The sequence below is a fragment of the Streptopelia decaocto genome (genome assembly GCF_964273445.1).
Source record: "Streptopelia decaocto genome assembly, chromosome: 5".
NCBI lineage: Eukaryota > Metazoa > Chordata > Aves > Columbiformes > Columbidae > Streptopelia > Streptopelia decaocto.
The window spans coordinates 8,872,507-8,896,409 of record NC_138659.1 but is presented as its reverse complement, the minus strand read 5'-3'; the positions used below and the strand labels follow the sequence as shown (position 1 = coordinate 8,896,409).

At 45.9% G+C, this 23,903-nt stretch overlaps 2 protein-coding genes across 3 annotated transcripts; one reads left to right on the top strand and one right to left on the bottom strand.

Moving 5' to 3' along the window:
* Positions 1 to 1,903: 1,903 nt before the first annotated feature.
* CRYZ (crystallin zeta) lies at positions 1,904 to 9,321 on the bottom strand. 2 transcript variants are annotated; one of them, XM_082054653.1, is made up of 9 exons: positions 9,241 to 9,321; positions 7,845 to 7,969; positions 7,358 to 7,510; positions 6,514 to 6,677; positions 5,809 to 5,860; positions 5,159 to 5,308; positions 4,663 to 4,764; positions 4,486 to 4,581; positions 1,904 to 4,224 (listed from the first exon to the last, which is right to left on the bottom strand). In XM_082054653.1, exons 2-9 carry the CDS (start codon positions 7,953 to 7,955, stop codon positions 4,063 to 4,065), a joined length of 990 nt encoding a protein of 329 aa, XP_081910779.1. In that variant the 5' UTR covers positions 7,956 to 7,969; positions 9,241 to 9,321; the 3' UTR covers positions 1,904 to 4,062. The 2 variants fall into 2 exon arrangements, with proteins under 2 accessions (XP_081910779.1, XP_081910778.1); XM_082054652.1 differs by lacking the exon at positions 9,241 to 9,321 and adding an exon at positions 8,812 to 8,886.
* TYW3 (tRNA-yW synthesizing protein 3 homolog) lies at positions 9,222 to 15,772 on the top strand. The gene is made up of 6 exons (XM_082054654.1): positions 9,222 to 9,555; positions 9,757 to 9,828; positions 12,250 to 12,348; positions 13,088 to 13,159; positions 13,446 to 13,579; positions 14,382 to 15,772. Exons 1-6 carry the CDS (start codon positions 9,382 to 9,384, stop codon positions 14,608 to 14,610), a joined length of 780 nt encoding a protein of 259 aa, XP_081910780.1. The 5' UTR covers positions 9,222 to 9,381; the 3' UTR covers positions 14,611 to 15,772.
* The last annotated feature ends 8,131 nt before the right edge of the window (positions 15,773 to 23,903 follow it).

Below are 23,903 nucleotides of genomic sequence, written 5' to 3'. Positions count from 1 at the left end.
TTGTCCTACCATTGATTCACGTTATCTTGGGGAGGTTTGGCTGCCCTGACACTCAGAACGCGCAACTCTGAGGTTGGACAACAGCAATGGGCGATGCCCGGAACCGGCGGCCGCGCTCGGTGACCCCCGTGCCCGGTTCGGCGCGGCCGGTACCGGTCGGGCCGGAGCTCCGACCGGGAACCGCTCCCCACGGCCGGACACCTGAACCGCCACCGCCCGCGTTCCTCGGCTGTGTGCGGCACTTCGCTCCTTGCCACCGCCCTTGCAGAACCGAGACGGCCGAGAACCGCTAAGACACCCCGCGCTGCGCACTCACCCCGGCGGGCCGCTCATGGCGGCGGCCGCGCTGCCGCACCTGGCGCTGCCGGACCTGGCGCTGCCGGACCTGGCGCTGCCGGCGCGTCGCGGCCGTTGCTAGGAGACGGGGGGCGGGGCGGCCAGGGTCCCCCCGCCAATGGGCGGCGGCGCCGGTGTCGCGCGGAGATACGTTCGGCGCCGGCCGCTCCTGCCGGCGCGGCACCGCCCCCTGGAGGCGGGACACGGACACGGCCCCGGCCCCGCCGCACGGCTGCAGCAAACCCCGGGAACGGAAAAACGGGAAAACAGGAGAAAACACAGGAAAGAATTAAAGAGGAGTGAAAGGGAATAAAAGAGGGAGGGGGGGAAATGAAAACAAAAGGGGGGAAAAGCCAAGAAAAGGGGGGAAGGGACAAAAAGGGAGAAAAAAGAAAAAATGTATGGAGAAGGCACTTCGATCCAACATAGACTTATGAGCTTAAAAATACAGCAGCAGGTGAAAGGACACGCAACCCTTTCAAATATCCATCCTCATTTCTTTCATCACCAGTCCGGGTTTGCATTTCAGTGATCTGCAGAGTTACTCAAAGGAAACATAATTACCCTTCAATGCTCCTATTTTTCCTTCACTTGAGTTCCAGCTGAAGCACAAACACCCAGGTAGAGCTTCCAGGGCCACAGTAAAAGGCACAGAGCACAGACCCTCCGGTGGACAGCAGGGACAGCCTGCCCATTCTGAGGCACTTGAGCCAAAATGCTATAGGACTTCCACTGCCCCAGCTCTGCTGGGCACGATCTACCTGCACTTGATATTGAATTGCCTTTTGTAAAGGAAACAATTATCAAGAACATCAATATCCTCTATTTTTTATCTTCCCAACCCTGTAATTAAGGTCTCGTGAATTTATTGTATCACATCGTAGCACACGAAGAAGCCAGGAACACACAGGGCACCACACAATTACAACAGAGAGGGAGTGCTTTTAATTACTAGAAGGTGTAGGCAGTGTTTATTTGGGGAACAATGAAATTAACAAATAGCAGCTGCTTTCCCATTTCAGCATCAAGTATAGCAGCAGTTCCCAGACTGCGGTGTGTGCACAACTGCATATGCTGACCCCCAAACCTGCCTGCCCATGCACAGCCCAGCACAGTCAGACCTGTGTCCCCTTCCCAGCACACAGTGGGACCTGTGTCCCCTTCCACCGCCCACGGCAGCACCACACAGACACCAGTGGGAACCACGTCTTTGGAAGCCCCTGATTAAATCAGGACAAGTTCCTCACAAATAAACAACTTTCTGATCCTCATCCTCTTCCTCCAGCCTTGTCTGCTCTGCCCAGGGGACAGCACGTCCTAAAAGGGAGTGGAGCTGAGGGCTCTCCAGGCTGAGAGATTCTCTGGATCTTGCACAGACCTGATCCAGCTGAAAGACGGGCAGAAACTGACAGAGAAGGTCTGTAAGGAACAAGCCACAGCGGCTGAAGGTTCCCAGCCAAGAGGCTTCTCCATGCTCTGGACACCGGTGTCCTTGGAACAGTGTTACCCTGTAGCAGAAGCCTGACATCAAAATAGAACCACTCTGACACCTTCTGGTGAGGAACCCCATCGCAAACACAACCCCTGCTGGCAGCAGTGATGTGAACACAGGCAGAACTGCGCTGAATTCCATCACTGAGCATCAGCTACGATGCAGACGCAGCAATAAGCAAGAAAGGAGTCCTGGGAAATCATAAGCCTCTCATTCATATTAACACCCTCTGACCAAAGGCCAAATTAAAAATAATTAAATATTTTAAAACATAAAATGTATAAAGAAAACGTGTATTCTGTATATGCGCATCCTCTCCACAATCATATCCACCGTTAACTGTAACTGGATATTTTCTGAGACATATTTAAACAGGCTGGCACTGCACCAGTTCTAATGAACCAACTATTCCTGGTCTGCTTCAAGGACAAGTCACTGGCAAGAAGGATCTTACAGGTGACAAACGCTACCACCTGCAACGCCTTCTGTGGAAAGAAGGTGAGAATTTGCTGCCGCTTCTTTTAGTACATCTAGTATTTATATTCTAACATGTCTACAAGCTTGGAAAATATTTCAATTTCAACTAGTCCAATTTAAAAAACAAGCAAACAACAACAAAACCCAACACAGAGATCAGGCATAGGGTTTTTGTATGTTTTAAACACATCTGCCAAACACAATAACAACAGTCAAATGTCAGCAACAGTTCAACATGAACAGTGTCCAGTTTTCCGAAGGAAGGCAACTGTTTCCAGAGGACACGCAGGTAAAATAATTAATTGATTTCAGAGTCTAGAGACAAGCGGAGTATCAGGATTTGATTTCTCCCAACCACACACACAACAATCGTGGTCAATTAACCACTAAAACAAAATGTTAAAATCTGATCAAGAGGTTTATAAAGAGACAGATTGTGGGGCCCTCTCTTATCTTAGTATTTTAACAAGGAGTCACAAACAAAAGAAATCTAGACATTTCAAAAGATTTTACCAATTATTTTCTTACTTTAGATTAAGCAAAACATTAGTAGAAATTAATGCCTGTTCAGAAAAACGTCACAACTTCGAAAATGGTAGATGAAGTTACCACCTGAGGAAACTGTACACTGACTCAGAGAACACGTGCTGATTTATGACAGTAGGGCTCCATATGAATCCATACCAAAGGTTAAAAAGCAAGTAACCTGCACAGCCAAAAATACTTCTAAAAAGTTTGTTTAATAAGGACTCACTTTTCCACAAAGGAACAGAAAACCTCATCCTTGAAGCTGAGAAAACTCTTCTGCAAGTGATAACTTCTCTGCTCATTAGAGAATTATATCATTAAACAGAAGTGCCTGTAATAGCAAATAGTATTTTGGGTGTACAAAGTCAACACATCAAAGAAATTGTCTTTCCTTAACTGGATTGTATTTGGAACAAGACAACAATGTACACACATTAATGAATGAACTAACAAATTCGCAGCACCCACGCAGCCTCTTCTCATTCCAGCCAGGGATCCAGGTGTAATAACGGTTCCAGGAAGAAGAGAACTCCTCACTACGCAGCTATTTAGCATCACAGCAGCAGCTGCTTCTGCCAACATGAGTGGCTGCAAATCAGCAAACACCAGCACTCAGAGTTACAGTCCATCTGGCTTAAGCGGGACATTCCAGCTCAGACACCAGGTCAGGCACAGCAAGATGAAACTGTCTCTGCTGCATAGCAGCTCCATTTGAGATTCTCTGGCCATCTTTTGAGCTGAAGAGTCAACTACTTCGGCAGTAAAAGCTTTTATTCCAAGTAAATAAGGTGACAAAAGATGAATAGGACAAATTTTGTGGCTAAAGAATTTGCAGATCCCTAGTTAATGCACATGGTTATTTTTACACATTTGTGTATTTGCTTATAAAGTGAACTTAATTTTGCATGGTGTACAGTGGCCTCAATACAACTCCACATAGAGCACAATACCAAATTCGATCTCAGGTATCAGCTTCTCCTGCTGCCAAGGCCACACCAGAGAAAATTCATTCTTCCCACATCAGCCAAAAAAGCTACAAAAATTAAAGCATACACAACCCTGCTTATTACAAAAAGAAAACAGATTGTTAATCAGTTAATGTAATTAATGTACGCTAGAATTTGCTGTTACCATCAAACCTGATCAAAGTATGTTTTACAACATACGCTCAATGAATCACATAAGTGAAGGTGCAGCTAGAACAGCTACGAAATCAATGGAAAAAGACTTTATGGAAGGAGCACCATCTTTCCTCGGGCACCGCTGCTATTAATAATGTCTTCATGAGCCTTAACGACTCTCTCCATCGGATACTCGGAGCCCACGATGGGTTTCAGCCAGCCCGCTGCTATGCCATCAAGGAGCGCCGCTGCACATTCCTGTCTCTCCTCCTGCACGTAATAAAGACAGCATTTACCACAAGGCCTTTGCATTCTAGAAAACTATTGACTATTTAAGCAAGCGTTAAACTGAATTTCACAACCAAAATGTATTTTATGATGTCCTGAGATTAAATCAAAACATAAAGGAATGAACAAACAAGTTATTTGCAATGAAATTACGCTTTCATCCCTACAAACAATTGTAACTGGAAGTAGAGAGGTGTTGGAATAAGCCAACAGAACATTCTGTAAAATAAAAATGTTTCTCACCTCAGTTGCAAGAAACAGACTAACTCCAGTGATGCTCGATTCTTTGCTCATGGTGTCTCTTGGGTTTATCTCAACAGGACCTCGACAGCCCACAACCTGTCACAAAGACAGTTCCAGTTAGAACTGTAGAATTGCGTTCTAAATGCACAGAATAAAGCCACTGACAAAAATCCTCACCATGACCCTTCCTGCACGGGCCAGCAGCTGCAGGTCGGCAGCGAGGTTGACGTTGGAGAGCATTTCTATGATTATATCCACTCCTTCCATCCCGGTGCATTCCTAACAGGACACAACGTGGTATTCAGATCACTCCCTGGGTACCACCTGGTTCATAAGCTACAGATAACATACCTTTTACAGTTTACTGGTTAGATCTTAAAGTGCGGCCTTTGTTCTAAGGCTAACAGCTAAGAAATTTAATTTCAGCATATTTTGATGTGCTGAATTGTGATATGCTGCCATATCGGAATTTGGTGGAATGCAAGAGTTTGTAAACGCCACTGCCTGTGAGGAAAGCTCAGCTCAGACAGCCTGGAAATGCTGGGTGGGGATGAACAGGCAGGACACTACTGCTCCTACAGAAAACTACTTTAAAAACTTCTGCAAAAAACTATTCACATTTTGGTAGCAAGAAAAATACACACTGCATCACCTAGCCCTGATACATGCTTACCTTAATTTTATCAATGTAATTAGCTTCTCTGTGATTAAATGCTTGGTGAGCGCCATTTCTCAGAATCAGGTTCATCCCTTCCTCAGTTCCTGCTGTGCCCAGAACCTTCAAACCACAAGCTCTGGCAATCTGACATGCTGCTATTCCCACCTGAGGGAAAAAAAAAATAAAGTATTTTTACTCTTTCCTTCTTAGTATTTTAAATTTTATATATTGTACCAGCAACTTGGAACTTATCCAGTTAAAAAGTTGACACTGAAACTTTTTTTTTAAAGCCATAATAAGTGATTTGGATCTTAAAGATAGAGAGCTGAGAACAACTCGTGCATATTTGTAAATTCCAGCTTTCTGCTATTAGTTTTATCTCAGGAAGGCCAGCTATAAAGCTGCTGGGCCAATATCGACAGCAGAAACGTGTTTATTATGTGACACTCTGTTAGTGGCCTTACGCAATCACTCATGCAGTTTCATAGTTATTTGGAATAACAGGGTTTGTTCTAAGTAAAAAGTACCCTAAGGTGTCAGAAATAAAAACCTGATTTTGTTAATCCACTGATTGATATAAATGTGACTATGAATGACATCATGGACAAAAGCAGATGCAGTGACAGAGAGCAGCATTTCTATCACTTGCCTTCTCCAATACTTACTCCCCCACTCGCGCCGTGCACCAGCACGCTCTCCCCTGCCTTGGCACGTCCTCTGAACGGAGAAACACAAAATATTGGCGTCATGATTGCAGAACCTCATCACCAAGCATCAGACTGCAGATATTGACATCAAATTTCATTTTACACACACTATTATTTCCAATTTACGTTATGGCTAAACAGGCATAATCAGCCTCTTTGGGGAAACAAGGCAGCAAAGCAAACGGTATCATTTATGAATTTAAGTAATATGCAATTATGTCAGCACGCAGCCAGCAGCAAGTCACAGTCTGGTATAACCTCAGCTTAAGATACTCGCCCGTTACAGATCCCGAAGCACACCACAGCGGTTCTGATCATTTCCCAGCTCTCCCACCCAGGCTGTGGTGCTGCAGGGAGTTCAGGTTCCCTGTCCTCACCAAAATACCAATGAGTACTGAGAGCTACACGTTTTATTACAAGATTTTTATCAAAGAAGCGTTTCCAGGCTTTCCTTCCAGAAGAAACACTAAACAGGAAAATACAGCCACTGACTTCTAGGTAACAATTACCTGACAATTCCATCAGCATAACAAATTTAACTGATGTGTTTTCAACATTTCCCACTCATTGATCTCCCCCCATTTCACAGGACAATGAAAATATGGGCTTCGATATTTTAAATATTCAAAGGCAAAATGCACAAACTTAGATTTGGCAGCTTACTTTTGGAACAGGGCGCGATAAGCAGTGCAGTAAGGTATTCCAATCGCCGCTCCCTGCCTGAAGTCCAGTTTATCCGACAGAGGAAAGACTCTGTCAGCGGCAGCAAGGGTGTACTCTGCATATCCTCCAGAGACCGTGCCCGTGGTAAAAACCCTGTCGCCTTTCTACAAAAGAGGGAAAGAAAGTACAGAAATTCATCATCTCCCTTAGTTTTTCCACAATATACATTAAGAACCAGTCCAGGGAAGTTTAGGCTATTTCTAACTGCTCTCATTAAAAATAACCAGTTATATTTGTCACAGAGAAGATTTTTATAAATGCTAATACATGCAATCAATGCAACACAAACCACATAATTTCATATATTTAGATATAAGTGTCATAATTATAACCTCTGCTCTCCGGTGTAACACACAAACCTACTGTCTCATTAATATTAGCCTTAATGAACCTGAACACTAACAAATTCCATTCACTGGGCGCTGATTCTTGCTATCGGCAACAATCTCTCATTTCTCCCACAACACATACAAAAATTCCGAGACAGGCATTTCCAACACAATTGTAACTACCATTTTTATGTTTGTCTAAACCCAACAGCCTAGTGACTCGAAAGGAACAACAGATTTAAAAACTAAATTAATTTCACAGTTATCTTTTAGCAAACCGACAACTTTCTTCTCTTGTCCAAAGACTTTCCCCCTGAGAAAATCTAGGTAAACCTAAGTGCGCTCACCCCAAACAGATAACGTAATTATGAGCAGGAACATCGGGAACAGAAGTGTTGCAATCACACAGAGAGGAGCCAACAAACACCAGTGAATCAAACCCAATGTATAAATACCTTGAACGCAGTGACATGCTCCCCAACGCCCTCAATGACACCAGCCACGTCTGTGCCTGGGGTGTAGGGTAAGGCCGGTTTTCTAGCGTAGCTTCCAGAGCGAATGTATGTCTCCACAGGATTCACCCCGCAGGCGTGGACCTTAATTAACACCTAAAGGAAAAGATGCTTCTTAAGTAATAACTTAAAAGATTTAGAACTTGAACTCACAGCACACTATCGCGGCATTTTAACTAAATTCTTAAACAGAATCCACAAAAATTCAGCGTTGGACTGAAGCTGCTTCCAGAAAATCCTTTACATGGAATATGTAGACCAAATAACAGCAAAAAGCCCATATTTGTAAAATGCGATGTCTCAGGTAGTCCACACTGATCAAAAACTACATATTGAAGATGAAAAGTTTTGGTTTGTATTCTTAATTCTGTTCCAAGTGTATCTATTATCATGCAATATCACTATTTCAGTTCACAAAACTCCTTTATACCTGATTTCCTTTTGGATCAGGAATTACAACATCTGACTGGAGTTTAAGTACTTCAGGGCCACCAAATTCAAAAACTCTGACGGCTCTCATCACATTTCTTGTGGCTGCCATAGCAACCAGAATATCTGCAGAGAGAAACCAAAACAATAATATTGTATTGCCTTCAAATTTTATTTTGTATATTCAAACTAAAGAAATCAAACAACCAGCTGTCAAGCTGATTAAAGAGAACCTCACTCCTGACTGAAATATTGAGATTTTTTTGTTTGTTTGTTTTGGAGAGTTTTGTTTGTTTTTCCCCAAACCTTGCAAAAGGCAGAAAATTAGCCCTACCGTCTGCAGGCCTTTATGCGTATTGAGAGAATCACATGCAAATAATTTATCCGCAGCAGCATTTCTACAGCAGCTCCTGTGAACGCTGCACTGCTATCACATATGTGGAAATGGACAGCACTTTGGGGAAAAACATTGACAATTTCCTGTAATATGCTGGTGAAATGGTGAGGTGGAGGCGATGCGAGGTGTCCTGCTGCGGGGGGAGCCCCGGGACAGCGGCCAGGCCGGGGTTCAGGGTGGGACCGCGTCCGGGCCCCGGAACCGCCCGGGGGGAGCGGGCAGAGCTGGCGGAGAGGCCGCGACCAGCCCCTCCGAGCCCGGGGTCCCTCGGACAGCCGCACCCCGCAGGAGCAGCTCCGCGGACAGAGCGGGCGGCAGCCAGGGAAGGCGGAGAGGGGTTGGGAAGGGCACGGCCGGTGGGGGCTGAACTGCCGGACACACGGCAGGCGGCTACGAGCCCCGGCAGCCCACGGGAGGGCGGGCAGGGCAGACCCGGTAGGGCAGCCCCGACTGCTCCGGGCCTCCCGCCTCAGAGCAGCGGCCGGTAAGCGGAGCCCAGCGCCCCGCCGCCAGCAGACACGGCCGGCTGAGACGGACCTGGCCTGGCCTGGCCGTCTCCCGGGAGACTCACCGACTGCTCCGGAGGGACACGCGGTCACAGCTCAGCGGGGCCCGGCGGCGGGGAGACGGGGCGTGCCGGCCGGAGACACCGCCCGCAGCACCGGCGGGCACGCCCTCTGGCCCCGCCCCGCCCTGGACACGCCCCGCCCCGCCCCGGACACGCCCCTCTAGTCCGGACACGCCCCTCTAGTCCGGACACGCCCCGCCAGCCCCGCAGCCGCCGCTGGAGGTCCAGCGCTCCCGCTGGCCCGGAAGGTCCGAAGCAGCGGGTCCGTGTCCCCTCGGCCCGCGGAGCGCAGCGCCGCACACCCGGTGCGGCAGGCACGGGCAGCGCGGCCCTGCCGCCAGCCCCTCCTCCCCGCTCCGCAGCGGCCCGTCCCGTTGCCTGGGGTGGGACCGGGTCCCGGAGCCCGCGGGGAGCCCCCCGCGCACCGCGTACCTCTGCAGCTCCTGCCCCGGACAGCGGCCACGGCCGAGCAGCCGGGGGCGGGCGGGACAAAGGGCGCCCTGCGCTCCGCCCTCGGCCTTCGCGTGCGGAGGTTTGTCCGCGGCGGCTCCCGTCGGGTTCCCGCGGCCGGCGATGGCGGCGTTCGGGCGGCACAAGGCGCAGCGGCTGGCGCGGCCGGACGGCAGCCGGAGGGGCGGCCTGGACGAGCGAGCCGCCCCCGTGGTGCGGCTGCTGAACGGGCGGGCCCGGTTCTGCACCACCAGCTCCTGCGCGGGCCGCATCGTGCTGGCGCAGGGCAGCGCTGCGGTGAGTGCGGTACAGGGTCCCGCCCGGCCCGGCGGTGTCTGCGGTGTAACGGGGGTCAGCCGGGTCCGAACCGCCGTGCTGTAAATGTGTCTGTGTACTTTCCGAAAACGTGCTTTTCTAACAGCGGCGTGATTGCCCCTGCAGGACCGGGACCGGTCCGCGCGGTCTCGGTGCCGCTTTAACCGTTTCTCCCGTTCCCAGGACGCCGGGATCCAGAAGCAGAACTGCACGTGGCTCCTGGTGACACACGAGACCTGTGACAAGGGCGACGTGGTAAGAGGACAACGCCGTACGGCTTTTGTACTTGTTCAGTGCAGTGTGCCCCATGCCATGGGAAACACCTCATGGAAAATAAAAAACTCAAAAAGTGTTTATATTCCTGTTACTGAGATGCATTGATACTGTAATTTCAAAATTTCGCTACGTGTTCTACTTAATAAATTCTTAAGACCTCCTTTGAAGAGAATGCTTTTGAGCTTAATACCAAGTTCCCTGTATAGTTGCAAATGCAGCTAATATGAAACTTGGATACTTTCTTATTGTCTGGAGTCACGCAATCACAATACCTTAGCAAGAAATCAGGAATTTCTATTGTTTCTGCAGCAGAAGACTGTCTTTCAAATAACAATTTCTGAAAATCTAAGATACAGTGATTCTTATTTTATTTTTCTCAAAGCCCTTTCCTTACAGCTGTCTTGAGATAAAAACACTGTCTTGAGTTTAAAACTGTCTTGAGCCCAGTTTGCCGTGCTAACAGCCTTTTGTTTACACCTGGAACTACTGTAACAGTGAGTCTCTTCTACTGCATTTTTATTTTAGTATCTGAAAGTCCCCTGCAATTAAATAAAACAATAATGGGGGCTGTATGCTTTCAAAACAGTCTGCTCTGTGTGCATCTCTCTGCTTTGTCTGTCCCCAATAGCAGTTACAAGGTAAAAATTCTCTCATTCAGTTCATATTTCGTTTTACCCTATGCAGACATTCACAGACATGCACAAAAAAAAATCTCCAAACTATTTGCTTTCACTAGTATGTGTTCTAGCAAAGCGGAGCTTGTGGAAATTTCCATCAGCAAGTTTCAGGCTGAGCAGGACACAGTAGGTTGTTACCGATTTATGAGAGGAAATTGTTTGATTTTTCCTATTCCCTTTATAGATAGACTGCATTTTTTTAATGCATGAATTGCAAGTATAAGAAAAATGATTAATTTTTAGACTGTTATACTCTCTGATAAAGCTTTGCTAGTGCTGTGTTTAGGAAAGGAGAGGGGAAGTCAGGATGTCGTATGCTGTGTGTTGTGCTTTTCAGCTGTCAGATCATTTCACCTCAATGTGCACATCAACCTCAGCAATACGAACATAGTATATTTGTTTTGTAATTTATTTACAATTCTCCCATGCAAGCGCCAGACCCGCTGCACAGCGCTGCGTTCTGCAACATCCCTCATTCCTGCTCCTCATCAGCCCTGGCACAGCTGTGGTTACTTGGGCATGTTTTAAAATCTGGCACACAAATTACAAGCAAAGCCATTCAAAAAGACCTGCTTTCAACTTAAATAAGAACATTTACAGAGGAGATGCTGCGTAAATACGTCTAAATACTTTTAAGTGTTTAAGAGAGACTGTTGCTTCAGCAGTTTCCTTTTATGCCATTGTGTCTATAAAAAGCATATGAATTTGATTATTTCCTGAAGATTTGCTTGAATATTTTCATTTTACAGGGAAGACCAGAAGGGCTAGACAAAACAACAAAGTCTGGGAAAACAGCTGCAATTTCTCAAGTTAACATAGCAATTGGTTTAGTACTGTGAATTAAGCAAGCAAAGGCAAACAAGGGGGGGCAAATAGTGCTTATGATTAAATAATCATACAATGAAGTAAGTAATATAACTGCTTCGAAGGGACCTTTCTGCATGGAAGAGAGGCATATCGGCCCTTCAGATTTCCTGTATAAAAATAGCCTAGAAAAGCAGATAAATTCTAACAGCCATACAGAACATTGGCTGTCTGCACTCCGCAAGCGCAGGAAGAATTGCCGCTACCATCTCAGTCTGCTGGCAGGTCTCTGAAGGTCTTTTATTGAATTTTATAATCATGAAGTTACTTTTATTTTTTCTTGTCTTGTGTGTTTATGCCTCTAATTTCAACCTCTGAATTTTTTATCTTTATAACTCTCATACAGTAGGCTATGCGTTATTACTTAAACTGGGATTAAAATATGGTCGAGGATGTTAGGCCATGAATTTAATCTGCTGAACCTCAGGAAGTTTTCTGAAGTTGAGGAATGTACTTCAGAAACTAAATGCCTTTGATTTTAAAGGACAGTTTAGGGGGAAAAAAAATTCTGCGGTTTGTTGTGCTGGCAGCACAGCAGTCCTGTTCCATGCTGCACGGACTGTACAGGTGCGTTTGAATGCACGAAGAAATAAACAGGGGAGTGCACTTTTTCAGGTTTGCAAGGAATTTCTATCAAACCACTTCAGTTTAGCAAACAGAATCATGGGAATCAACAGAATTTCTATGTATTATGAGCAATGAAAAAATCAAAAGCAGCAGAACAAACCTGATTGCTTGGAACTCATTTGCTGCACTTTTAATGCTTGTTTCACACACTGACTAGCTATTGTTTTATTTTTCTCCTTTTTTCCTGTGTGCACTAGCAGTATTAATGTAAACATTTTGGTGTGTTTTCCAGATGACAGCACTGGAGAAAGCCACTGGTGACGTTGTGCTCAAGTTTGAACCGTTTGTTCTTCATGTGCAATGTCAAGAGCTGCAAGATGCTCAGCTTCTGGTAAATGTCCATCAGTAACCACGTCACAGTGCTGTTCTATGCCTTGCTGGAACAGTAAAAGTATTGGCTCCTGAGTAATCTTTAGCACTTGAGAATAGTCCCAAGTGTGCTGTATGTTTAATAATCAGGGTAGGAAAAGTAAGCTGATGAAGAAAACAGCTTTCACATTAGCAGAGATTTTGCTTTACGTTTTAGAAAGCAGGATTCCTCAGCTATAGCTGGGTGTTGGAGCTGCAGCAGGCAGACGTTCTGCAGTGTGGCCAGGTGCTGTGGCCCGGAGCGCTGGTTTGGTGCCCAGTCCGTGGTGAAAGTACCTTCCCCTCCTTCACCTCCTGCTTCCAGAGCAGCTCAGAGAGCGACGCCTGGTGCCGTTGTTCCTTCGTTAATGCAGGAGACTTGATGAGCTGCTTTTATAGCACTGCTGGCTATCAAAGTGCTGCCTGGGGGCCAGCTCTGCAGATAAAACACATCATGGCCAGAGGGACATTAATGTCCTGTCTGACCCCATGGGCTGGGATCCGATAACGGAGAGTAACTGTGGTGCTTTGAAAACCAACCACCATTTGTGATACTGTGTGGGTTTGATCATTTTAAAATTGTTATTGCATTAATTTGGGGAGATGGTTTCGAATAAGTTTTTTGCAAGACTGAGATGATAAGCTGCATTGCAATCCATCCATAATTATTTCTTGCTGTAAAAGCATGTAAGACCCATTTAAGACATTTATTTGTTCTGCAGCATTCGGTGGCTGTTGATTCTGGGTTCAGGAACTCTGGTATTACAGTTGGCAGAGGAGGAAAAATCATGATGGTAAGAACTTTTCTGCTTACCTGTAAGGAATGTATCAAGATCATATTGTTACTCTTAACCCCGTTTTTTTTACAAGCCAAATCTGAATTGTACTATGATCGAGAGCTATCACAGGGCATGCTGTAGCAAAGAAATATCTTTCTGCTTTAGCTGACAGCAAACTAGCCAATTGTGTGGATAAGTGTGTGTTCGTTTTTTTTCCTGTAATGAATTCCCATATTATTTAAATAACCTTCATAAACCAGAAATCTTTACTGTAGATAAATCATTCTGTGTGTGTTTGCAGGCTGTCCGGAGCACTCATTGCTTAGAAGTTCCATTGTGCCACAAGGGGAAGTTGATGGTCTCTGAAGAATATATTGAATTTCTGATAAATGTAGCTAATCAGAAAATGGAAGAAAACATCAAGAGGATTAACAGGTTTGTTAGATTACATGAATCCTGTTCATGACATCTAAATCCAAAAGTGAAAAAGGCATAGGACCTCTCCAAAGTCTAAAATACAAATACAATTTCAATTACTTTTTGAGGTCTGCAGACTATGAACTATTTAAGCAAAAACCTATAAACAACATGAGTTTGCAGACTGTCTTCATTACTGAGTAGAGGTTTTTTTTCTAATGATATTATAGCAGCATTTGTTATTCTAACACAGTAACCATTTCAGAAGTATTCAGGTTGCAGCACAGACTTTACCTCACTAAATGCTCTGTTTAGTGTCCAAACCTGATGGTTTCTGAGGGTGGTGGGTGTTTACGTGCATCTCCAGCTGGGGAACAGACTGGGCTGAGGAGCCCAAGGGGATCAGAGGCACCAACATGTACTGAGATCGGTTTCTTTCCAAAATCTTTCTTGTTTTTAACAGCAATTGCTAGTAGTAGCAGTTCATCTGACCATTAATACCATATTTTATCAGACATTTAACCTGATACCATTTTATGGTTTCTGTAAGGTTAACAAGGTCTTAATGGCACGTGAGTACATCCCCCTAATTGCTTTCTAACGTGAGCATTACAGAGAGAAGTGGCATGGCATCCACAAGGACGCGTGCTGGTATTTCTCATTTTTCTTCCAGAAGTGGCTAGGACATCTCAATGTTAGCAACGATTTTCTTCTCTTAACACCTTTGGGTTGTATTACAAAAGCAGTAGTTTGTCAGAGTAGTTTTGCAGATCCTGAGCACACCTACAAAAATAATAACTACACAATTGTTTCTTTGTAGGTTCTACGAACGCTTAGAGTCAGCTTTGAACGCTGCCGTCAGTGCAAACAGCTCGTCCTCCCAGGAGACGGGGAAGAGTCGCTCTGTGTACGTTCACAGAAGAAAGAGAAAGACCATCCAAGAGCAAGGTGTGCACACCTCTCCAGAGGATCACAGCGCAGAATCGGAGCCCCAGGATGGTGCAGAAAGCAGTCTGGATATTTTTGCTGAAATCATGATAGCAGACTAAGCGTTTGAAAGCAAGTTGCAAACGGAATAATAATTGTAATGCTCTTTGTAAGAGATATAAGTACTGCTGTAAGTAGTAACACTCTCATGGACCCTTACCAGAAAAAAAGGTAATTGAACAGAACTGTGAACATGTTTAATGTCACAGAAGCACAGAGAACAAAACTTTAGGATGTTTTGGAATTTTTTTTAACAGTACTGTTGAATTAACAATCTTTTACTCCGTCAGTTACCACAGAAATAACTGGTTTGCTGCAGCCTTTGGCCATGTTCTCCGTGGCAGCATTTCACTTCCAAATGCTGGGTTTACACCCTCTGATATTTTGCAGAGCAGAGAAACTAAAAGCTGGGTTGTTATCCTTGGAGGTTTTTAATCCCTGTAGGAACTCCAGAAAGCGGTGTGCAGCAGTATTGGTGGCCCCTTCAAACAACACAAAGCCACAGAGTCAGCTGAGGAGCAGTGTCTGGTGTGAGGCTGGACAGAGGAGCAGCAGCTCGTCCTGCTCTGTGCATCTCCAGCCCGGAGCGGCCGGGATCCCACTGGGCACACAGCTGGTGCCGCTCTGCTGCGCTTTGCTGTGTCAGGCTCCAGCCCCGCTGTGTTGGTGTGTTCTGTGTGTTATTTGTTTGTACCTTTCCACCAGCTCCTGCTTGGTTTGGTCTGGGCAGCACCCGTGTTGCTCCCAGTGCTGGGCAGGTCAGCCCAGCTCTGCAGCAGCATTTGTTCTACCAGGCCAAGGACCACTGGCATGCAATAAAAAATGTACAACTGTGATCGTTTGTGCATTCCTGTATTGCACCATGGGAAAAGTCACTCCATATTAATGTATTTTTCAGAAAAATGGTGGATTTGTAAACCTTAGCAACAATGAATTCTGAGCACTTCCCTCTAGGTCTGAGTGATGGCTCACACCACGCAAGACCCTGACTGAAGGAAATGGTTTATTTGGAACAGTAACTCCAGTTCACACGGGTCATTGTTTCCATTACATAAGCCTATATCTTGGGGACATTTTAATTCCACTGTAAAAATTTGACACACTAGGTGGCAGCCAAAGGGGAAAGTAATGGGGGGCTTTAAATAGATTCTGAAAGATGTGTTAGGCTGTGTTTTCAGTAGTAGACATGCCAAAAAAAATAAACCTGAGCCTTTTGTGTTGCTTGTTCATGTTACTTACAGCCTGAACAGTCTGGGATGTTGCTTTCATCCTGTTCCTGGTGGCTTGAAGGATCTTGGCACCTGGTTGTGGCACGGGTGGGAGGCTGGTGTGGGTCTGCCCTCGCAAGGAGGTGGCAGCGGTGCCACTGCTGCCCTGGGCTGCCTGCACAACCAGCAGCTCTGCTGTGTCCTTCCTATGGCAGGGGGACACAGTGGGGTGCGGGGCCAGGATGGGGTCCCGTGGCTCAGGCAGCCACAAGCGCAGCGGTGGGAGCACCAAGGGTCCCCATGGCGACTGTGGTGACCGCAGCTCCTTGGGGACAGGGCTGAGGCTTCTGCCACACACAGTGAGTCACCCTTGGAGGGTGGCCTCAAGCCTTCACAACCAAAGGATTCCTCAGACCCTCGTCTCCAAGGCACAACCACATTTCTGTGAACTGAGGTGAAGCCCCAAATCTTCCATCAACAACAGCAACTTCTGCATCAGCATGGAGGGGCAGAGGGATCCCACAGGGACACAGACATACCGGCAAAGCCATTGGTGGCTGTCCCCATCCCTGCCCCTGTCCCACATCCTGCAGGTCCCTCCTCACTGCCCATGGGCAGCTCCTGCCTGCAGAGGGACAGTTGTTTCTTTTAAAAGATGAACAATCTGAACCATCTCCTGAATTTAGGGCAGTCCTAACAAGGCCTGGCTCTGGTCCATTAGCAGCAATGGTTAATGACCATGAGCAGGTTCCACACAACTCATAGTGCTGTGATCTTGTACCACAGGTAGGAAGATAAAATTCAGAGCTGCAAGTGCAGAGATGTGAAGAAACAGATCAGGCTACAACCCTGGCTCACAGTCCATGTTTTCAGACAGAGGAGTCCTGTCCCAGCATTCGGAGGAGAAAGTCAATAACTCCTGAGTGCCCACAGCCGCCAGTGTGTCTGTGTGAGGTGGGCAAGGGGTCACGGGTACCGCTTTGGGGGATAAACCAGGACGCCGGGGTGTGTGCACAGGCAGAGCTGGGGGCTATGGACAGGAAGGCTCTTTCCTGGTGCTCAGTGCAACTACAGCATTTTTGGGAAGCTCCTTTTTTCTTTTTCTTTTTCTTTTTCTTTTTCTTTTTCTTTTTCTTTTTCTTTTTCTTTTTCTTTTTCTTTTTCTTTTTCTTTTTCTTTTTCTTTCTCTTTCTCTTCTCTTTCTCTTTTTCTTTCTCTTTTTCTTTCTCTTTTTCTTTCTCTTTTTCTTCTTTTTCTCTTTCTTTCTCTTTCTTTTTTTTCTTTCTCTTCTTCTTTCTCTTTCTCTTTTAATTCAGTCCAAAACCTACAATAATGGCTCAAACCTTTACAGTATGTAACAGCATGTACAGGATTTACATTCTTAGTAATACTGTTTGTCAGGGACTGATGTGTGATACGATCCCATGTTCCTCTTAAAAATTATGCCAAATTCAGGAAGACTTTTTGACAGTCTTGACCTAGAGAGGTTATCTTAACTATTGCCAACTTGTTACTTTATACCTGTTAACTCCAATTATTGAAGACTGTCAGGGGCCTCGTACAGTTAAAAAAAACAAAGAAAAAAACCCACCCGAGACCCTACAACAAGAAAAATAAACGATGGCATGATTCTCAGTGAAAGATTAGGGAAACATGTTACTTCGGTGCTTAACATTTTGAACAGTTTTTACAAGGTTTTTCTGATTTTTTACCCCCCACAAGGTTCCAGAGGGTGATGCTGAGGTTGTTTCTTGGTTCCGCAGCCTCACTGGGACGTGCTTCTCTTCCTCACTGTGCTTCTCCCAGCCTCACCCAAGTTTCACAAGCTCCTTTGAGATGAACTGTGTCAAGCTGTGTTTTATTTCCAGCTCCTGTAACAAATCCTGATCCACTTTAACTGCACTGTTCAGCTGCAGGCAACAGGAGGCAGCAGCCTTTGGAAAGGTGGTTCTGGGGTTCTGCACAAGAAAAAATTACTGATAAGCAACTACAGTCCTAAAATTGGCAAATCTTTACCATTAGTATGTGTGCTTAGCCACTCAATTAATGAAAGCGTATTTTCAGCCCAATTTTCATATTTGCTTTTGCTACGCTAGCATATCAGAACATTTAAAATTGCAGGTTCATTCACTTTGCAGTCATCTGTTTCTGTGGAGACAGATGTATCCATTCACTCTGATGATCTTTTTCACCCAAAACATTCAGCATCCGTACCAGAAAATCACTTTGCAATCCCCAGATCAGAGCCAAACCTCAGCCAGTTGTGCTCAAACCAGCGTCCAGAGGCACTTCAGCCTGGGAGTCACCGCACTGATGCACCGAGACAATTCTTTACATGGAAATCACAAGTGTCACAAGCACAAGTATTTGCTTGAAAAGGCTTATTCCTCTGAGATGTAGGTACTTGACAAGGACCGCAAAGTCACAGCATCAGCCTGCAGTGGGAATCGCAATTTCACACCGGGTGAAACTCTCAGGACAGGTTGGGTACCGGTTCTCAGCCATCACCCGTATTAATGCTTTACTTGAATTTGCCTGAGTGTGCCTTTAACAGCATGTGATTGTATAAAATTTAGTCTCAATTTTTAAAAATAACTTTATACTATTAAATATCTCACACACTAGAGTTTTAGAAGGTCTTTGATAATTTGTTTACTGAAAATACACAGTTACTTTACAATACCTTACATAATGTGATATTAAGGAGAATGCTTAACTTCTGATCTACCAACAGCTGAAAATAACACCGGTGCAGCACACTGTGCATTTTAAAAAGAAACTTTGAAAGGCAATTTGAGTATTTTTTAAAAATAGATCATTACATGCCTAAGTTTTCTTTGCTGCCTGCTTAATTTCTTTACACCAAGAGAAAGCCTGTAAGAATTTTGTATTAAACCTGACAGCTCTGGTGTGACAACAGCAGGTAACTATTATACCCGGACATCAAGAACAGGGTATCTTCAGCTCTTTTTAAAAAACAGAGAACAATAGCCGAATTCTATAGAGAAATTTACATAAGCTTTTATTCTGCTCTCTGGTGCAGTTTGTCTATGGTAACTAAACAGATATAATAGTTTAGTCAATTGTGGGGGGGGGGGGAGGAACACAAACAATCCCCCCTAAAAAAACCCACAAAATAAAAACAAACAAAAAACCACAAACAAATCTTATTCTGTTCTCATTTTCTCTTTCTGCAAAATGTTTTTCTCAAAACCAATAGAATTTTTATCAAAAATAACATAATTCCTTTCCTCAAATAACACTGTAATCAAGTTTTATAGTTACTGTAATTCGATTTTTTGAAGAAGACTCCTAAAAGCCGACAATTTGCCTGTTTACCTGTGCCATCCCCCTGCCCGCTGGCAGCCTGGCCGGCAGCCCCCCCGGGACCGAACCTGCCGTTTGTTGCTGCTCCGCATCCCCACGCTGCAGGGACGAGTGCGGTGCGGCCGGGGCGGCGGAACTGAAATCAGCCTCTCCTGAAGGGTTTTCAGGTGGCGAAAGGGGTCAGAAACAACCTGAGCGGACAGCGTGTGACAGCTTATAAGTGTAAAAGAACGGGATTTTTCATTTCTCTAAATAAGCACCGTTTAAGTACAATTTTACAGCATTTTAACATTATACGGGAAATGCAATAATGTGTACAGTGCAGGTTCACAGATGTTTGTTCTGTTTCTTTAGTCACTCCTAAGTTTTCAACACTTTCTGGTGGTTTGTTTCGGGTTTTTTGTTGCAGTACGGGGGCTGCTGGGCGGGCAGGGGCACGGCCCGGGAACACGGGCTGGGGGGGCGGAACGTGAGAGCGCGGCTGGCTGCAGAGCCCCCGAGCAGGAACCTGCAGGACCCCCGGAGACACCCTGTGGGACCCCCACCTGGGGAGACCCTGCGGGACCCCCCGGAGAGATCCTGCGGAATCCCCTGGAGAGACCCTGCAGGACTCCCCCCAAAGAGACCCTCCGAGAGACCCTGCAGGATTCCCCCCGCCTGTGCCCGCGGAGGCCCCTTCCCGTCCCTTCCCCGTCCCTCCCGCTCGCCCCCGGCCCCGTCGCTCCCCCGGGCTGACCCCCCGGCTAAACCCCCTCTGACCCTCAGGGAACGCAGCGACATCAGCGGGCAGGACTGCGGTGTTGGTATATTAGGAATTCCAGCAATAACACATTTGTCCGCAGTACGTGAAATGCGCCGGCAGCCTCAGAAAATATGAAGTGTCGGGCTGACGGTGCTTGTGATTTTGATACTAGAAATGTCCGTAACCCGGTTCTGCAATAGTGAGTTTCATTAGTGATCCTGGAACTTCCAGCTGAGGCTGCCGGCATCTGTAACTCGCTGACATCTGCATAAACGCGCACGTTCTGCATTCGGTGTATCCCACTGAAATCCTCTGGGGTCATTCCCGTCCCTTTCCCGGCCCGGCCCGCGGAGCCACAGACCCGCGAGGACACCGGCCCGTCCGCGGGGCTGGAAACGCTCCCGGTAGGGACGGGGATGATCGGCCACACAGCAGCTGTCGGCCATACAGCGACTATCGCCAATACCGCAGCTATCGCAGATACAGAGACTATCGCCGGTACAGCAGCTATCGCAGACACAGCGATCCCGCAGCCCAGCGCTGCCCGCCCGGCGCTCGGGGCCGCTCTGCCCGACCCGCTCACTCACCCTGGGAAGAGAAAAACGGGTTCTTGAGATTTGCTGCGTTCTGGCGGTAGAAGCCATTGAAACTCCTGAAATACTGAACAGCTGGACTGGAAAAACCTGTTTTCCTTGGAATTACCACGATTTTCCACTAATAGAGATGTAAATGGATCACATTGCTTTCTAAGTTTTCGCTTTCCATGATCAATTCTATATCAACGTTAAGCCGACAATACTGCTCTTTTATAATCTGCCTCTTTTTTTTTTTTTCGTAACATTGCTAACAAAAATCAAGGAACATTTACAAGTGAAATGCGCCCAGAGTTTATGCATGTAATCTACTTTTTTTCCACTATTTTGCATCCTTCAGTAGCATCATTTAGACAGAATTTTCTTCGATTGCACTGAGACTGAACTAGGTTTTGTTTTCTCCCACTGAAAACACACCCACGTCAGAAATATTGCAGAAATAGAGCAGTGATAAGAAAGTAAAATACAGCAGAATTTTATGTAGCATTCTGTGCAGGATCTATTAGTATGTTTTCCCTGCACCATCTTCAGTTCGGAATGACAGACCAGACCCAGGGACCTGCCACTCCTGGAAGATACACACAGGGATGGCGGGGGATCAGAACCTGCCCAAAGTGTGCAATGTTACAAATGACCGCTTTCCCCTCACTCCTATTACCTAGATATGAAATTTAAAATTCAAGAATGTGCTTGCAAATCCACAGCACTCTGGGGCAATATTAAATGAACTCCATTTAATAAAACGCATTCCAAGCTGTTATTTTGATTGAAGCATTATACTTTCTGCCTTGCAATAAGTAGTTCAGATTTCACCGGGTCACAGAAAATTTTTGAATCACTCTCTCTCCAAATAATATTTAAAATACAGACTTAAATAACTGTGTCAACAGATATCTTCCCAACACAAACCAGAGATAAGGCACATAATGCTGCATTAAAGCTGTTGCTGCGTTTATCTCTCAAGTCGGTGAATGAAATGTTGCCATCCTTCAAAACATATCAATCATCTCGTTCATAAAATATATCACGCTCCTGAGGGAAGTGATGGCATCCCGTTTTGTCCTCAGTTCACTAAAATAAGGAGAATTTGATCACAAATGCCTGCTGTTATCAAAACACAATCACGGTTTCAACAGGATTAGCTAACCCAGGTGAAGCTGTGCACAGGGCCCCCTCTTTTTTTTTTTCTCTCTCTGCGTCACACTGCATCTGTTTTTAAACGCTTTGTCATTTAGAACAGAGGCACCAGGCAAACCCTGTGCATGGTGCCACTCCCCAGATTCACCGACTAAATGCTCTGATTCAGTGTTTTCTCCCTAGAAAATGCATATGTGAAAATCACAGCAGACTTGCAGAAGATGGTTAAAGAAATATTTACATAAATATTGACATATTTACATATGCAGTTCTGCAAGCTTGAAATGGGAAAACAAGTGAAATAAATGCAATTAAGGTCTTGGGGTTCCAGACTGATATAACTTGCATTTCCCATCAAGATAAGTGATCAGTTAAGTGATAAATATTGTCTCTCACCACGCTGCCTACAAGAAGGTAGTACAGGTGGGGTGACACCAGAAAAGTGTCAGCCCCATCAGGCTGTACAGCCCCTGGACTCAGAGGGTGTGCGGTGGGCCCTCTGTGGGGAGCCCCTCTCCATGGGGGGCCCCTCTCCATGGGGAACCGCTGCTCAACCAAGGAAGAGCCCCCGCACCTCCCGTGTGCCTGCGCAGGAGTTTAACCCACCGCATCCCTGCCACCTGAGCACCGCTTTGGGATTTTCTTTCTTATATATGTTCACTGTACATGACTGTCCTTCTGGCATGACAGCAGTGAGAGCCGGGGTGGTGGAAGTGGCAGAGCAGCAGCAGGAAAAAAATACCTGACAAACAGCAACAGCCTCCCAACACCCCTTTAAAATAATAACGATTTACCAAATGGTTGGGAAGTTGTTATAATTCCTTTTCCAAATTATTACTCGCCCTTTAGATTAGAAATGAGGCCAGGGTTAGCAATCAGCCATAAATGGCAGGATTTCTGAAGTAGAAGCACTTGTCTGATTGTGAAGTGGAGGCCATTATTGCCTTGATTGAGTCTCTCTTTTTTTTTTTTTTTTTTTTAAAGCTTGCTTGATTTGTGGCTGAGAGCGCACATTCACTGCTGTACCAGGAGCAATCAGAGCTTTCCCTGGGCTTTTTTGCTCAGCGATTTAGGGTCCACTACTTTGGCACAGCTGCCACCTTTTAGCCTCCATCAAAAGCACAGATATTTCTAAGTGAACTGCATTTGTGTTTGTCTTTTCTCCTCCTGCCCCTTCTCTCCTTCCTCACCCTTTTTCTTTCCTTTTTAAAACATTTTTTCCCTCCTTTTTGTGTGTGTGTGTGTGTGTGTGTGTGTGTGTGTGTGTGTGTGTGTGTGTGTGGCTTTTGGGTAGGGGAGAAGGGGTCGGAATGAATATATTGTGTGAACTTTAATTCCAAGTAAGAATCTGAAAGAAGACAGCAGAAGGTGTCTGAGGTGTCATCTGCACTCCAGGCCACATAACAAACCTGCAGTTACATGAGAAATAGGGACAAAGTGACTTGCTTAAATGACTGAAGGCAACCAAAAGCACTGACAGGTGTCTCGGTGCTGTAGTTTAGAGTTTTGTCTGCCTGAGAACCAGATTCAAGCCAAGAACTTGTATTTATACCCTCTCTCTCCAGAAACTGCTTATTTTGCTGGCACATCCCATCTTACGTCTCCTGCCACCTCTGCTCTGGAGGTGTGCAGCACAGCGGGGAGCCTGGGACAGGGACAAGCTCCCCCAGAGCAGGGTGTCCCCAGAGCAGCGGGTCCCTGGAGCAACAGGTCACCGGAGCAGTGGGTCCCAGAGCAGCAGGTCGCCAGAGCAGCAGGTCCCAGGGCAGTGGGTCCCTGGAACCCACTGGGCACTTGAGGCTCAGAAACACACACCCCTAGCTGGGGAAAGCCGCAAACACCTTTAAAGCAAATACATCTATTTATTTAATTGCTACTGCTCTGAAATAGCTGAATTTTGCTTCAGAGTATGTTTGCAGGCAGAAACTCTGTGTCAGCTAACCAAATAAAACGTACTTCTGTGGCCCGTGGGCAGATCTCTCAAACTAGCAGTTTAACGTTGAAATGCCACTGAATCCATGACTGCAATGGTGTGACAGGCTCTGGGAGCACAGAAGCCAGATTGTGCTACATATTGTAATGTAACGCTGCATTAGAAAGGTAGTACCTGCTACTGTGTGTAAAAACAGGAAGAGTAAAAACAGCAGAACCAGTATTTCCAAATGCCAGAGACTGCAAATGCAGCAGAACAGATACTTTAGTATAGCTTTGTAACTCACTTTCTGTTTCGCAGTCATTTGTTTTCCAAAGCTGTAATTTTGGAGGGTTGAGTATATCAAGGAGAAAATGAGCTACACAACCGGCTTATGTTTCAGCCCAATTAGCAAGCTGATGTGAATGAGGTAATG